The 15,759-nt window shown below is 47.2% G+C and overlaps 1 protein-coding gene across 2 annotated transcripts in view; it reads right to left on the minus strand.

The window, feature by feature from the left end:
• Positions 1–15,759, minus strand: part of OTUD5 (OTU deubiquitinase 5) — a 28,438-nt gene that overhangs the window by 10,265 nt on the left and 2,414 nt on the right. For both annotated transcript variants that reach the window (XM_068962045.1, XM_068962046.1), the window contains exon 2: positions 8,222–8,315. In XM_068962045.1, the coding sequence (XP_068818146.1) occupies positions 8,222–8,315 (94 nt within the window). The remainder of the gene's footprint in view (positions 1–8,221; positions 8,316–15,759) is intronic.

The raw sequence follows: 15,759 nt of genomic DNA on the forward strand, positions 1-15,759 counted from the left end.
TCTCAAGAGTCTTCTCCAACACCACAGTTCAAAAGCATCAATTCTTCGGCACTCAGCTTTCTTCACAGTCCAACTCTCACATTCATACATGACTACTGGAAAAATCACAGCCTTGATTAGACGGACCTTTGTTGGCAAAGTAATGTCTCTGCTTTTTAATATGCTATCTAGGTTGGTCATAACTTTCCTTCCAAGGAGTAAGCATCTTTTAATTTCATGGCTGCAATCACCATCTGCAGTGATTTTGGAGCTCCCAAAAAATAAACTCTGACACTGTTTCCACTTTTTCCCATCTATTTCCCATGAAGTGATGGGACAAGATGCCATGATCTTCGTTTTCTGAATGTTGAGCTTTAACCCAACATTTTCACTCTCCTCTCTCACTTTTATCAAGAGGCTTTTTAGTTCCTCTTCACTTTCTGCCATAAGGGTGGTGTCATCTGCATATCTGAGGTTATTGATATTTCTCCTGGCAATCTTGATTCCAGCTTGTGCTTCTTCCAGCCCAGCATTTCTCATGATGTACTCTGCATATAAGTTAAATAAGCAAGGTGACAATATATAGCCTTGATGTACTCCTTTTCCTCTTTGGAACCAGTCTGTTGTTCCATGTCCAGTTCTAACTGTTGCTTCCTGATCTGCATACAGGTTTGTCAAGAGGCAGGTCAGATGGTCTGGGATTCCCATCTCTTTCAGAATTTTCCACAGTTTATTGTGATCCACACAGTCAAAGGCTTTGGCATAGTCAATAAAGCAGAAATAGATGTTTTTCTGGAACTCTCTTGCTTTTTCCATGATCCAGCGGATGTTAGCAATTTGCTCTCTGTTCCTCTGCCTTTTATAAAACCAGCTTGAACATCGGGAAGTTCACGGTTCATGTAGTACTGAAGCCTGGCTTGGAGAATTTTGAGCTTTACTTTACTAGCATGTGAGGTGAGTGCAATTGTGCGGTAGTTTGAGCATTCTTTGGCATTGCCTTTCTTTGGGATTGGAATGAAAACTGACCTTTTCCAGTCCTGTGGCTACTGCTGAGTTTTCCAAATTTGCTGGCATATTGAGTGCAGCACTTTCACAGCATCATCTTTCAGGATTTGAAATAGCTCAACTGGAATTTCATCATCTCCACTAGCTTTGTTTGTAGTAATGCTTTCTAAGGCCCACTTGACTTCACATTCCAGAATGTCTGGCTCTAGGTGAGTGATCACACCATTGTGATTATCTTGGTCATGAAGATCATTTTTGTACAGTTCTTCTGTGTATTCTTGCCACCTCTTCTTAGTATCTTCTGCTTCTGCTATGTCCATACCATTTCTGTCCTTTATCGAGCCCTTCTTTGCATGAAATGTTCCCTTGGTATCTTTAATTTTCTTGAAGAGATCTCTAGTCTTTCCCATTGTGTTGTTTTCCTCTATCTTTGCATTGATCGCTGAAGAAGGCTTTCTTATCTCTTCTTGCTATTCTTCGGAACTCTGCATTCAGATGCTTACATCTTTCCTTTTCTCCTTTGCTTTTCTCTTCTCTTCTTTTCATAGCTATTTGTAAGGCCTCCCCAGACAGCCATTTTGCTTTTTTGCATTTCTTTTCCATGGGGATGGTCTTGATCCCTGTCACCTGTACAATGTCACAAACCTCCGTCCATAGTACATCAGGCACTCTATCTATCAGATCTAGGCCCTTAAATCTATTTCTCACTTCCACTGTATAATCATAAGGGATTTGATTTAGGTCATACCTGAATGGTCTAGTGGTTTTCCCTACTTCCTTCAATTTAAGTCTGAATTTGGCAATAAGGAGTTCATGATCTGAGCCACAGTCAGCTCCCGGTCTTGTTTTTGCTGACTGTATAGAGCTTCTCCATCTTTGGCTGCAAAGAATATAATCAATCTGATTTTGGTGTTGACCATCTGGTGATGTCCATGTGTAGAGTCTTCTCTTGTGTTGTTGGAAGAGGGTGTTTGCTATGACCAGTGTCTTCTCTTGGTACTAGTAAACAAAATGACCCAAGTGTTCTGAGCTTCATATGCCTCAAGTGTAAAATGGGATCAAGCTGGGTAACTTCCTGGCAAGCCTATTGTGGAATTAATGAGATAATAGGTGTGAAGTGACTGGCCTTAGTCTTGGGACAGAGCAGTCACTCAGAGACCCTGTCCCGTAGTGGGGCCTGAATGTGGGGTACTATGAAGGTGACAGAAGTGAGTAAAATTCTGACCCTATCCGCAAGAAGCATGTGGTCTGTAAGAGAGATAAGACACATATGCACCTAACTTAATTAAGGTCCAGGCATCACAGGGCTTTGGTCACAATAAGAACCAGGCTCCCTCTGCCTCAACTGAGGATGTTCACACATGCTGTTTCCTCTTTTCAGGATGTTCCTTCCATCTTATTTGGCTGCCTACTTGTCAAATACCCATGCACTCTTAAAACAGTTTCCCACTCCTCCAAGGCACCCCATCACCAGATTTATCAAAGATGCATACAGACTTTGCCTAATCACACTGGGCTCCCACTGAGGGCAGAGGGCAGTTCATATACAAGTCCACCCCCAGGCTCAGAGCCTGGTGCGGTGCAAGAAATGCAAGTTTGCTGAGTGGATTGGGGAGGCTAGGGGAGTCAGGGAGCCTTCTCCATGAGAAATTAAAGTGGGCTTGAAGATGAAGCATGCCTGATGTCCACTGGCTAAGACGAAGAGGGAATGTCCCTTTGTCTCCTCAGAGGACTGTTGCTCTGATGGGATATCCCTGTGACACTGGGGCAGGGGCAGGTCCCACAGCGAACACCGCAGAGCTCTTCCATGACACAGTCTACCTCTGCAAAGAATCGCCAGAACACCCTCCCCCCTTCCCCCTCCATGAAAGGTTCTGTGAGATAAAGAGAAAAAGGCAGCTCTGAGATAGAAAACGGGGCCCATGCCTGTCTCATGTCCTCCTGGAGGTGCAGAGACCAGAGGGTGATGGGGAGTTGGGAAGGGGTAGCCCCTTTACCGATGTAAACAAGGATGTGGGTTCTGTGGCCACACTCTCCCTCACCCTCCTCCCCCTCTGCAGCACTTCCAGCAAGTCACATGCCCTGTGCACAGGCTGGGGGGCCCCTGCCACTGCCTTTCTTAGAAGCCAGGACCACAAACCCACTGTGGCTGCCGGAGCTGCTTGAGGAGCTATTTCCGTAGAATAAACCTGGGGTGCTGAAGAGGCAGTGCTGTTGGCAGCTGCAGTAAACAGGAACTGAGATGGGAGTGAAGGGGTTAAATAGGGGTTGGTCTGCCAGGCTCAGGAAGGTGGCTGAGATGTTCCCAGGCAAGCATCAACAGGCATTTCCAGTCCTGGGAGGTGGATCTACCCAACCGAGATGCCAGATGTAAGAAGTCAGGGGAAAGGGGAGACTATGGGCCCGGGAAGAGAGTTGGGAGAGAACCTTCCCAAGAAGTTCCCATTTCCCTGCCATTGACTCCCTGCTTGACAAAAAGGCTCTTCTGCCCCGTGTGGCACTGGACAAGGCCTTAACCTCTCTGGGCTGCAATGTCCTCTACTATAAAGTGGGGAAAATAACTCCTTTTCCTCTCATGGGACGTTGTCAATACTACCGGGGATGGTCTGCCAAATACCTAAGGCATACTAGATATTCAAGAGATGGGGTTCCGTTTGTCATAAGGAGAACGATGACTCCTTCAGATAGCCAGTCACCCACAAGTCAGCTAGAATTTCACCAGAACCACTTAAGTCCTTCCTCATTTCTGCTGCACTTCATCAGCCAGAGGAAAGTCCCAAACTCAAAGTGTAGGTTATCTCTCCTCATGCAGGCAGAACTGGTTCTCTACCTTTGCTGAATCCAAAGGTCCATTAGCCTACCTTGTGCCCATAGTTCAAATCTTTAGCAACCAAATTAACATCAAATCAGTAACACAGGCCTCACAAAATAGGGTCCTTAAGTGTGGGCAAGGGATGACCTTCTCAACTTACCTATAAAATGTAAAATACCACCTTCTCTCTTCAATTCTAAGATGCACCAATAGGTGATACAGAACATGTATTTAATCACAGGTTTTGGGAGAGGGTGGTTATAAGACATACCCTAGATTGGGAATCATCAATGTGGAAGAAAATGTGCATCTCTGAACCAAGGAAAGAGAGCAACAATACCTTGCCAATGAAAGAGAGTAGAAGGACCTTCTCAATGACATAAACACACCCAGTGCAGGACTAAGAACACAGGAAATCCTCACTGTGGAGATGCTTGTCTCAATTTGCCAGCCCCACCTGTCCTCCAGAAAGCCCTCCTCCCTGGAGATTGGCACATGGAACTAGGGACTGAGCTGGACTTCCCTGTGGGGGCCAAGATGGAGGAAAAGAGCCCAATGGTCCTGCACAGGTAGGGGAATTCAGAGCACTTGTTTTGATAGAAACTGAAACTCCTCCTCTTGCTGACACTGCACTTGTGGGCAATGTGCACCTGCTCTCCCCTCCCAGAGTCCAGTTGGAAGGGGGTCCCCCACTCCCTCACCTCTGTCCCCAACCCAAAGAGGGCTCAGAAATCTTCAGTACATTACTACAATTGGTTCCGCCAAGGCCTTTTCACATCCCAGCTCATTCCATTCTTACTCTAAAAAACCCTACTTTACACAGGAGGGATACTAAGGTACAGAAATGTGGCACAGCTGGCCCAAGGCCACACATTGGGGAGGTTGAAAGAGAGGCCAGGCTTTCAAGGAATAACTGGTAACTTTGAGCACTGATGCCGAGAAGACATTACCACCACCAATCTGGCTGTCACCTTAGCCACCTGACTCCCTAGGTTAGGCTTGTCTGCCTCAGTTTCCCCACCAACACAAGCAGGAATCAGCTGGAACCTAGGAAAGGCCTGCAAGTGGTCAGAGATTACAGATATATTAGGACCTGTACCCCTCACTAAGGCCACAGAGGTCAGCATGAACATTCCCTCCCCACACCCTATTATGTCCTTTCTCTGAGCATACAGAGACACCAGCACAGAAATGCACATGTGCATGCACACAGTCAGTAAAAGATGTTCCTTGAAGCCAAATACCCACGCAACAACCACAACTACAGGGAACTGTCACATTCAAAAAGTAGATGCCCTTGCCACCCTCAGTTGGGGAGCCAGCAAAACTCAGCCCTCTCAATAGCCTGGTCTCTCAGATGCCTGCTCCTCTACTCAAGAATTCCCACCGCAAAGATGGAAAAACTGAAGGAGGCAGGGCAGAGAGGTCAACAGAAGCCGGTGTACATGGTGGTCCATGGGATTCTTCTCCTTCTGGCCTGCTTCAACCTCAAACACGAATGTCTGATACTGGCTGTGTGACCTAGATAATAAGGCCCTGACCTTCTCTTGAGGCCTGTTTCCCATTTATAAAACGACAAATTGATCTAAGATCCATTCCTCCAATGCTGATAGTCCATGTTCCAAGGCCAAAAGGCCTTGAGCAGTGGACCTTGCTGTTTCTGGGCCCAATCACCGAAATATGCACAGCCCCAGCTGCATCCCCACAACTCATGCAGACACCCACACACACGGCCACCACTCTGCCCACAGAAGCCAAGGCCAGGGCCAGAGGTTTTTGCTGAGTCAAAGCTGTATGCAGAGAGGGAGGGAAGAGAGATGCAGACTCATGTTTCCAGGAGAAGGTTATCTGAGCACAGCAGGGGCAGGGTGGACCACAGGATACCTCTGGGACCCAGGCTCCCACTTTCACTCCACCCCAGCCTATGCTGATGCCCACAAGTCTCCAATAGGTGGTGGGCGAAAGAACTGTGCACAAGCATGGGATACTGGTTCACACTGGGGACACCCAGATCTCAGAGGCAAAACAGAGGGCAAAACCCACCTGACTCAGGATTCCTAAGAGTAGAGGGCCACAGGCTCTTTGCTGCAAGAAGCAAGGCCCTAGAGATCAAGGAATACAGCCACAGTCACCCAGGCAGTGACCTAAGAAGTTAGGGCTTTCCTAGGATAATAGAAAGAATGTGTCCTTTGGACACATCTGGGTTCCCATGCCAGTTCTGCCACTACTTACCCTGGGCACATCACTTCCCCTTCCTGAGCCTCAATGGGAGGCTCTTCTCACCTGGTTTCATGGGATAAGGATCCCAATTTTGCAGGTGAACCTGAAGTACCACGTGGAATGCCCAGCAATCAGTCAGGGTCAAGGAACAAGAGTGGTCTCTTTGTCTCTCCTCATTCCAACTCCAACCCTCAGTTATGTGGTCCTTCTACTATTCAATGTGTGACAGGAAGTTAGAAATTGTCACCCTTCTCACCAGAGCCTAGAGCAACTACCACCTGCCCCTGTCCCAGTGAGGCTGGAAGCAGAGGGGTAGCAGAAAGCGTGAGGATAAAGTCCCCTTTGGGGTTACATGTCCTGTGCACTGTGCCCCAGGGAAACCTCCACATGAGGCCTAGAGACCCAGGGGTCATGTACTTCTCAGGGAGAGGCCATGGGGCTTCTGAGGTTTTACAAAGAAAAGCCAAGTGCAGCCCAGTCAGAGGAAATGTGTAGCCATAGTGCTAATAGGGAAAGGCCTTCAACCTGTCATGGTCAGCTCTTCCTGTAAGCTTAGGCCCCTTACTGGAAGGTCTCAATGAGGGGGAAGGGTCAGAATGTGTTTGGGAAGAACAGCCAGATGAACACACACTTAAATTTTGTTTCTTACATGGGTTACTGCCAAGCCTGGTCTTAACTAGGCCCAAGGCCCACCTCAAATAACACCCAAGACACAGATGCCCAGCTGCATTCTCTGACCCTCACTCCACCAGCAGCCTTGCCTACCCCACATTCAGACTAAGGTCTTGGCACAGGCCTAACATCTAATGGGTCCCCACCTATTCTTTCTTTGCATTCCTTTGGTCCAAGATGCCCCCAAACCTATTTCTTTCTCTAGGAAACATCCCTGGGAGAACATGGACTTGAGCCACAGGGATAAGGGAGTTGGAATTTTCCCAGACCACCAAAGTCCACTGCCTGAACCTCTTCTGCTTGGTAAAATAGGGAGACAACCACTCACCCCACCGAACTTTCTATCACCCACTCAAACATTTGTGACTCTGAGGCACCACTAAGAACTGCAGAATCAACACCATTTCAAATATGGGAAAACGGAAGTTATGAGTCAGGGGGAGTACAGAAATACAGGGCTTCCGACTCTCAGGTCAAGGCTCTTATCAGAGGGGATGTTTCCTTGAGAGACAGCAGAGCTCCAAAGGGAGTGAATCACACTCTCAGCTTGTCCCTTGGATACTAGCACAGAACTTCAAAACTGCTTTTTGAGTCACCGATCAGAGCCAGAGAAGCTTCAAAGATCTAGCTCAGACTGGACAGCAGATGGTATTAAGGAATTATTAATTTTGTTATGTATGTAATGGTATTTTTGTTATGTTAAAAAAGAAAGAGTCCTTATTTGTCAGAGAAACATACAGAAATATTTACAAATGAGATTATCCATGTTGGGATTCTGTTTTAAAAATATTCTTGTTTCAGGAGAGTGAAAGAGTGGGTGGGGTAGTGACGAAATAAAGTTGGCAATATGTTAACAATTATTTTGAAGATGAGTGATGGGTACATAAAGGGTTCACTATTCTACTTTTGTGTAAGTTAAAAAAAAAGTTCTGTGATCCCAAGGTGACAGCTGTGTGCTGCAGTTAAGAGCACAGGCCTCACACTAAACTAACCCAGACTCTGCCTCCTGACTGTAATATGTACTCTCTGAACCTAGGTAAGTCACTCTATTTCTGAGCTGCTTTTCTCATCTGACAACTGCAAGCAATGGTTCTTCACTTATCTAGCTTGGAGGAGAATTAAAAAGTTTTCCTCTAGCACCTGACAGAGCAGTTTGTCCCCGCTGCGGCTGCTGCTGCTAAGTCACTTCAGTCGTGTCCGACTCTGTGCGACCCCATAGACAGCAGCCCACCAGGCTCCTCTGTCCCTGGGATTCTCCAGGCAAGAATACTGGAGTGGTTTGCCACTTCCTTCTCCAATCTGTCCCTAAATAATGTTATTTTCTCCATCTTTATTACTACTGTTATTATTACTTTCACACCACCATACTGCCTCATGACAGGCTAGAGGCCAACTACTAACTTAGGCTGAGGCCAGGAGTCCCTAAAAGACCAGCTAACTCTGCCCCCAACCCTGTCACACAAGTCACACCTGACAAGTACAACATAGTTCAGGGGCAGCCCTAGGCCCTTGAAGGCTAAGGCAAAGACTCACCTACAGCCCGGAAGAGACAGGCACCATCCTCCTTCATCTGCTTGATGATGAAGCCCTTCTTGTCTCGCAAGGCCTTTTCAAACCAGTGCTCCTGCTGGAGGGAAGAGGTAGGGATCATCAACAAGAAAGACCCATACCCTCACCACCAAGGCCCTGTCCTTGAGCTCTTGAGGGACCCAGATGATTGGCTGAGAGGACAACGGACAAGGTCCAGTTCTCTGCCCTGCTAGACCACTCCATGCATGTGGAGCAGGAGACCCTTCTAGTGAATCAGTCTCTGTGTAAGCAGAAGGCTTGCTCCCAGAGGGGCCTCAGCTGCCCCGAGAGCAGAAGCCTCATCTGTATTCTAACCCCTGCTCACCATCCTGGGAATCCCATGTTGGGCCTATCCCCTAGGCAGCCAGATGCCCAGAACCAGCAAGTGCCCAGGGGGAGAACCTGACTTGACCTAGAGGAGATTCACCTGGGGACCTTCTAGTCACTTAGGGTAGGGGAGATATTGAGGAGGGAGTAGACTGGCAAGAGCCTAGATCCAGAGCCCCACATACAGCCAAAGAATTCCAAGATATACTGTATAAAGCAAAATATATGCTAAGTACAATCTCACTTGTGGCATTTAACATATATATATATGTACGTATACAAACACATATGCACACGAAGTTGGGAACACTTAACACAACAAAATATTATCCCAAAGTGTTGGTATTACAGGTGATTCTACTTCACCATCTCATTTATAAGAGGTATATAATGTTATCCAAAATTCTAAAAGCTTTTAAAAGCAAGTCTTTATCTAACTCATTTAGCATCACAATCTGACCTGAGCTGACAAGAACCCATCTATTCCACTTAAAAGCAAATATTCAAACATTTCCATGCAGAAACATCCAAGTGTTTGACTTTGAGGTGCTGCTATAGACCCCATGGCAAGTGTTAACATAATACACAGTTTATATCCAAGTGACTTTCTTAAAATTCTGAAATATTTCTAAATTCCAAAGTACAGCTCGCCCTAACGGTGTGGGTTAAGTGAACCTGTACAAATGTGTATTTGCGAACGTTTTAATGAATAGGTGGAACATACAGAATGTTTAGGGCAGTGAAACTATGCTACATACCTTAATGGTGGTTACATGTCATTATACAATTATCCAAACCCATAGAAAATGTACAACACTAAGAGCAAACTCTAAGGCAAACTATGGACTTTGGGTGATTATGAAGTGTCCATGTAGGTCCAATGACTATAACAAATGTACCACTTAGTGGGGGACACTGATACTGGAGGAAATTCTGCATGTGTGGGGTCAGGAGGTATATGGGAACTCCCTGTACCCTCGGCTCAGTTTTTCTATGAACCTATAATTGCTCAAAAAAATAAAGTCTATTAAAAAATGTCCACGTGTCACTTAAAACATTTTCCATCTCAACACTAAACAAAGCAGAAGCAGAAGACCTTTCTTAGCCTCCTCACGCCATCTGCTGGTCACCAGAAGAAGTCAGCCTGAGCCCGCATCCGGCCCAGGGGCCAGAAATCTCAAGGCTGCTCCCTGGGCACACCATCCAGCCCAGGGATTTATAGGATCTGGGCTACTGCTGATCAGACAGAGGGGATCACCTCTTCGCAGGCCATTTTTAACTATCTCAGATGAGATAAATTCCTGGAAAAGTAGGAAGCATAAGGTCTAGAGGATAAAACCTCTGGGTCCAAGCCCAGCTCTGTCACCCATTTGCTGCATGAGTTTAGGTAATCTACCTGAACTCTCCAAACCTCAGTTTCCTGTCAAATGGGGGATACCTGAGCTGCCTGACAGAGCTGTCAAGAGGCTGAGAAGTTTCAGGAACTGAAAAGGCTTTCTAAACAACATACCATGCACTGGTGAGGTGGTCAGAAAGAGAAGGGACAAGACCAGCACACACACAGGTGACGTACATCTGAGAGGCCCTCAGAAAGTCCTAGGTGAGTGGTAGACAGGAAACGAAGCACGAGGGACAAGAGAATACCCTATAGCGCCACCATCAGGGCCCACACCCCAGGAAGGTGTGGCTGGCTTTCCAGAGATGACAAAGGCACCTGGAAGCTCTTAATGGGCTTCCACAGGCAGCACAAACTCTTGTTTATGTACAACATTTCAGCAGTCCAGGTGTCCCTCCTTCCCCAGAGGCTATCACACTGGACTAGCCTGCTCCAGCCAGTTCCCCTATCCCTGTCCTGCAGGTCAGCCATCTTCCAATACCATGGCACCTGCAGAGAAGCTGCAACTAGGACTACAATCCCAGACTGGACAGGAGACGTTCTAAAGAAGCAGTGCACATAGCAACTTCCTGACTTCAAATATGGGGGGGAAAAGATCGACAGGGGAAAAGGGGGTCAAAGAGCACGAGAGGTGCTCCTACCTATTCATCCAACAAAGGTTTACCAGGCAGCTACTAAGTCAGACCCTGGGCTGGCAATGAGGACAGAAAAAATGAATCAGATTTGGTCTCAACTGTGATAAATTCATAAACTACTAGGGGGTGGGGAAATAGGCAATGTCCACACACAAGTGTGAGCAGGGCTTTAAAAGAGGTGAACACAGGGTCGCTGTGAAACAGAGCAAGGGACCTGGGTCAGTCATTAAGCCTGGCATCTGAGAGAAGGGGCCACCTGAGTAAAGAAGTAAAATATCAAGACCTCCAGAAATGCTTAGTAATCACTTCTGTAATTCCAGGGATGCCAGAGACCCAACAATAAGTCCAGTAGAGCTAAAGTCCTGGAGTGGACTAGGCAAGTAAGCAGGGCAGAGCCAGGAAAAAAAAGGTGAATTCCTATTAGCCAAATGCCTACCATGCCAGCTGCCAGATGCAAAAGGTAATCTCATTTAACTGTCCTCACCACAGCTCAGGTGGCAGGAAGCATTATCTTCATTTTATAAAGGCAGAAAGGAACTGGGATTCGGGCATCAGCAAAGCCTAGCGCAGAGGCAACAAGAAAAGCTTCATGAATCACAGCATGGAAACACACCTGGCAGCCCATTTGGGAAAATCCTGATTTGTCCTTAAAAGTGGAGAAGGCCTGCGTGTTCCCCTCGCACAAGCAAGGCTTTGGTACTGGGGCAGCCAGACTGGCATCTGGGCCTGGATATGGAGGCCAGACAACTAGTCACCCACTGCCTTTGGCACCAGCAGCCTTTGGAGCAGGCTCTGGCTGAAACCCCCTTCTCTCCCGCTGTGGGGAGAAAACAGGGAGGTCATGGTCCTAGGCTTCAAAGAGAGCTTAGAATCCCAAGAGATCCAAACAGTCTTTTCCTTTCCCCAACTAGACAGGAGCCTCCAAAGAAGATGCCAACTTGGATGCTGTTTAGGAAAATGGCCCAGGAAGGAAGGGTTGGCGGAAGTAAGAGGTGGGAGCAGGCCCAGCCATAAGCTACATCAATGCCCTGGCCTAAGAAAGTCAAGTCCAGACCCTGGGATTTCACTGGTAGTCCAGTGGTTAAAACTCTACAGGGAGCATGGGTTCAATCCCTTGTCAGGGAACTAAGATCCTTCATGAGGCATGGCATGGCCAAAATAATAATAAATTAAAAAGTCCAGACCCTGAATCTTGCAAGCCCACTGCTGAACCTGAGGGCGACTCCCTCCACATCTCTGAGCCTCCAAAATGGGGCTCGGTAAAGCTCTCTGACACGATGGCATCTGAGGTACAAAACTGCAACCTACTACTTCAAAGGTTCAAGAGAAGTTGAAGCAGCCTGTGGGACCCAACTGACGTAGGTTCCAATCCAACTCCAACAATTATTAGTCAGTGATTAACTGCTCTGAGCCACAGTTTTCCTATCTGTAAAATGGGCTAACAAGCCTCCCAATAACACGGATACTGGGCAGACTCAAATATTACAAGACTGTTCAGTACTTCCCTAGTGGCTCAGAGGGTTAAGCGTCTGTCTACAATGCGGGAAACCCAGGTTCAATCCCTGGGTCAGGAAGATCCCCTGGAGAAGGAAATGGCAATCCACTCCAGTACTACTGCCTGGAAAATCCCATGGACAGAGGAGCCTGGTAGGCTACAGTCCATGGGGTCACAAAGAGTCGGACATGACTGAATGACTTCACTTCACTTCAGTATGACAGCACTTAATGAGTTCCCTTCCTTGCCCTGAAGGGAAACAAGAACATCCCTGAATAACAACCACCCAAAAATATCAGGCCCTAATCCCTGGGACCTGTAAATATTACAAGGAAAAAGGGTCTTTGCAAATGTGGTTAAGCATCTTGTGATGGGAGATTATCTTGGAGTAGGGTAGGACCTAAATGCAGTGCAATTTCAAGTGTCCTTAGGACAGCAGAGGAGGATCTGACACAGCCAGGAGAGACTGCCCATATACAGAGAAGCCAGGCAGAGGTCAGAGTGATGCAGTCAGAAACTAAGCAATGGTAGCAGCCACCAGAAGCTGGAAGAGGACTGGATTCTCCCCTAGAGACTCTGGAAGAAGTTTGGCTCGGCCAATGCCTTGATTTTGACCCAGTGGAAGTGACTTTGAAATTCTGGCCTCCAGAACAAAGAAAGAATAAATTTCTGCTGTTTTAAACTGCCAAGTTTGTGGTAATTTGTCACAGCAGCCACAGGACGCAAATATAACACCCTTGTAGCACTCCCTGGTGTGAACTGTGAGGCAACATGGCATAGCTCCCACCCCATAGGATCCACCTCAGCTGCATCCCACGCCCAGGGAAAGGGTTAGAATTAAAGCTGCAAGGGCCTGGAAGCCCCCCTCCTAGCCTGGGAAGCTGCTGACCCTGTCTATCGATGAATGAGTTGCCAATGAAACAAGGAGGAGGCAGGGGGAGATGGCAGCAGCAGTGGTAGCTCATGGACAGACAGATGTCTAGGAAGAGCCCACAGCCAAGAGGTTTTTAGTATTCTGGACTACACAGCTCTGTCCCAGCAAGTCTGGTGCCAAGACCACCCCTCTCTCCCCCAAAACACCCAGAACACTGGCTCTGCTCCACAGGCTAAACATAACCAACCCATCCAGCGAGAAATACAGACAACACACTGCTCTTTAAGGACTAACAGAAGCTCTCCAGGGCAGAGGAATCAGAAAAGAGCAAGACCCCAAACCTACTACTAGGCCACTGAAGGGGGGAGGGAATAATTAAAAAACAAAGATGCAGGGGACTTTCCTGGTAGTTCACTGGCTAAGACTGCACTCCCAATATAGGGGGCCCACGTTCAATCCCTGGCAAGGGAACCAGATCCCACAGGACACAACTAAGACCGGGTGCAGTCAAAAAATAAAAATAAATATTTTTTAAAAAATGAAGATGCTATTATTCTTCAACAAAAATAAATGAAGTCCTGATGCATGCTACAACATGGATGAACCCTGAAAACATTATTGTAAGTGAAAGAAATGAAGTCACAAAGGACTGCATGGTGTATGATTCCATTTATATGCAATGTACAGAAAAGACCAATCAATCAAGACAAAAGTAAATGAGTGGTTGCCAGAGGCTGAGAAGGGATGAAGGGAGAGGGGATGATGATGCAGGGTTTCTTCCTGAGATGAAGAAAATGTTCTAAAAGGGACTGATTGTGATAACAGATGCAAAACTCTGTGAATACACTAAAAGTCACTGAATTGTACACTTTAAACTGGTGAATTGCATGATGTGTGAATGATCTCTCAATAAAGCTGTTAAACACACACACACACACAAAGGCCTACAGCACTGGCTGGGCAGAGGGAAGCTGGTAAGTGCTTAAAACTTCATAGCATACCCCCATAAGCCAAGGAGCCCCACTCAAACTTTCACAATGGATGAGGGGAGTAGGGAGCAGGGAATTAAAAGAGATTACAATGAGTAAACCATCTTTCCTCATCACTACCCATTTTATGGATGGAGAAACTGAGACTCAGAAAAAGTAACTGCAGAAGATACAGGACTCAAACCCAGACCCCCAGGCCGAGTCCAGCCATTTGCTGCTATACCACTCTGCTTCCTGATCAGAGGAATCAGCAGGTTCATAGGTGCCAAATGAAGCTATGGCAAAGGCTCCTAGGAAAAACCCAGATGATCCTGGGGAAACTGCAGAAGAAAAATCAGCCAAGGTTCAAGGTAGGCAAGGTCAGATAATCAGTCAATAACCCTGGGCATGGATGTACTTCTGGCAGCTAAGCAGGAGTCCTAGGATTTGAAGTCAGACCCGTCAGGTCCAAAGCCTAAACTTTTTCTACACACAACCCTACCTCCACACCATCCAACAGGCCTCCTAACAACCCCCAAGCTAGCTGGCCACAAAAATCACTGTGAGGCCAACCCTGAGCCTCACACTTACCAGACTGTTTGTCCTGACCACCAAGCTTGGATGGCTGAGAGGGAACAGAGCAGCAGGGGAGGAACCCAGTTCTTCCTTGAAAGACACCTACCATACCCTATCACCCCCAGGCCCAAAGGGCTTTGGTGTGAGCTCCCTGAAATCCTAAAGTTAAACAATGTCCCACCAGCTTTTACCTGACCAATGAGAAAACTGTGGCCCAGGAAGCACAGGCAGAACAATTCTGGTTCATCCAGAAAAGCCCCAGCAGAGCCAGAATGGGAAACCTGGCAGCTTGGCTACAGTGCCAGGTCCACCTTCTTCCAAATCTCAGCACACAGGCCCCCTTCTCAAAATGCTCTGTGGGGTCCTCAAGCTCAGGACCCTCTCAAGTCATTCTTTTCATAGGGGAGACTCTGGCAGGCAGCCATACCTAGGAAAGGAAATCCCTGACACCACCACCTTCCTAGCACTGGGACCTCTGGGGTGTCAAAAGGGCTCCTAAAGGCAGTAGATACAGTAACAGCACCAGGTCAGACAGGAAATCTGGGTAGTCACAACAAGGACCAGAGTCACTATGTGGACTCCTTCTCAACAACTCTCCCCTTTCCCCAGGGTCTAAATGGCCCTCTAGGTCACAAATGGCCCCAGTGATGGTTCAGGCCTAGGGCAGCAGGAAGAATCTCTCCCGTTTTCATCCCCTAGTTGAATTAGGTGAGGCAAGAAGCATCTTCTTTGCCCTTTTGTCCCAAAAAGTGAGGAGAACATGAAACCTCTCCTCTGTCACTGGGAAGGGAAGGGATCATGCAACCACACAGTTTTACTTCCATGTTCTTATGGGGACAATAGAAGGGAAGATCTCCTAGCCTAAGAGATGACAAAGGGGATGTAAGGAGGTGTCTTTCTAGTCACCATGGTGGCACATGACTTTCTCTGTCCCTGAAACTCCTTATTTCTGTGGAAAATAAGGAAAAGGAAAGGCACACTTTATCACGACCAGCGAGAGAAGAAACAACTCCTGGTCCAGACCCTGGCAGATGATTCATCCTGCCAGGAGTAGTAGTAATGGATGAAAAGGGAACAAGGATAGGGGCTCAAGACAAGGCCTTGGCCCCCATGAAGAATAGAAAGATTTACCTGAGCCAAGTGGGGAAAGAGTGTGGGTGGAGAATCCCCTGCAGTGGGGATGTCCCAAACCCCTTCCCTTCCTCTGGAAGAAAAAAGCTATTGAAAGCTA

The sequence above is a fragment of the Capricornis sumatraensis genome, chromosome X, assembly GCF_032405125.1.
Source record: "Capricornis sumatraensis isolate serow.1 chromosome X, serow.2, whole genome shotgun sequence".
Classification (NCBI taxonomy): Eukaryota; Metazoa; Chordata; class Mammalia; order Artiodactyla; family Bovidae; genus Capricornis; species Capricornis sumatraensis.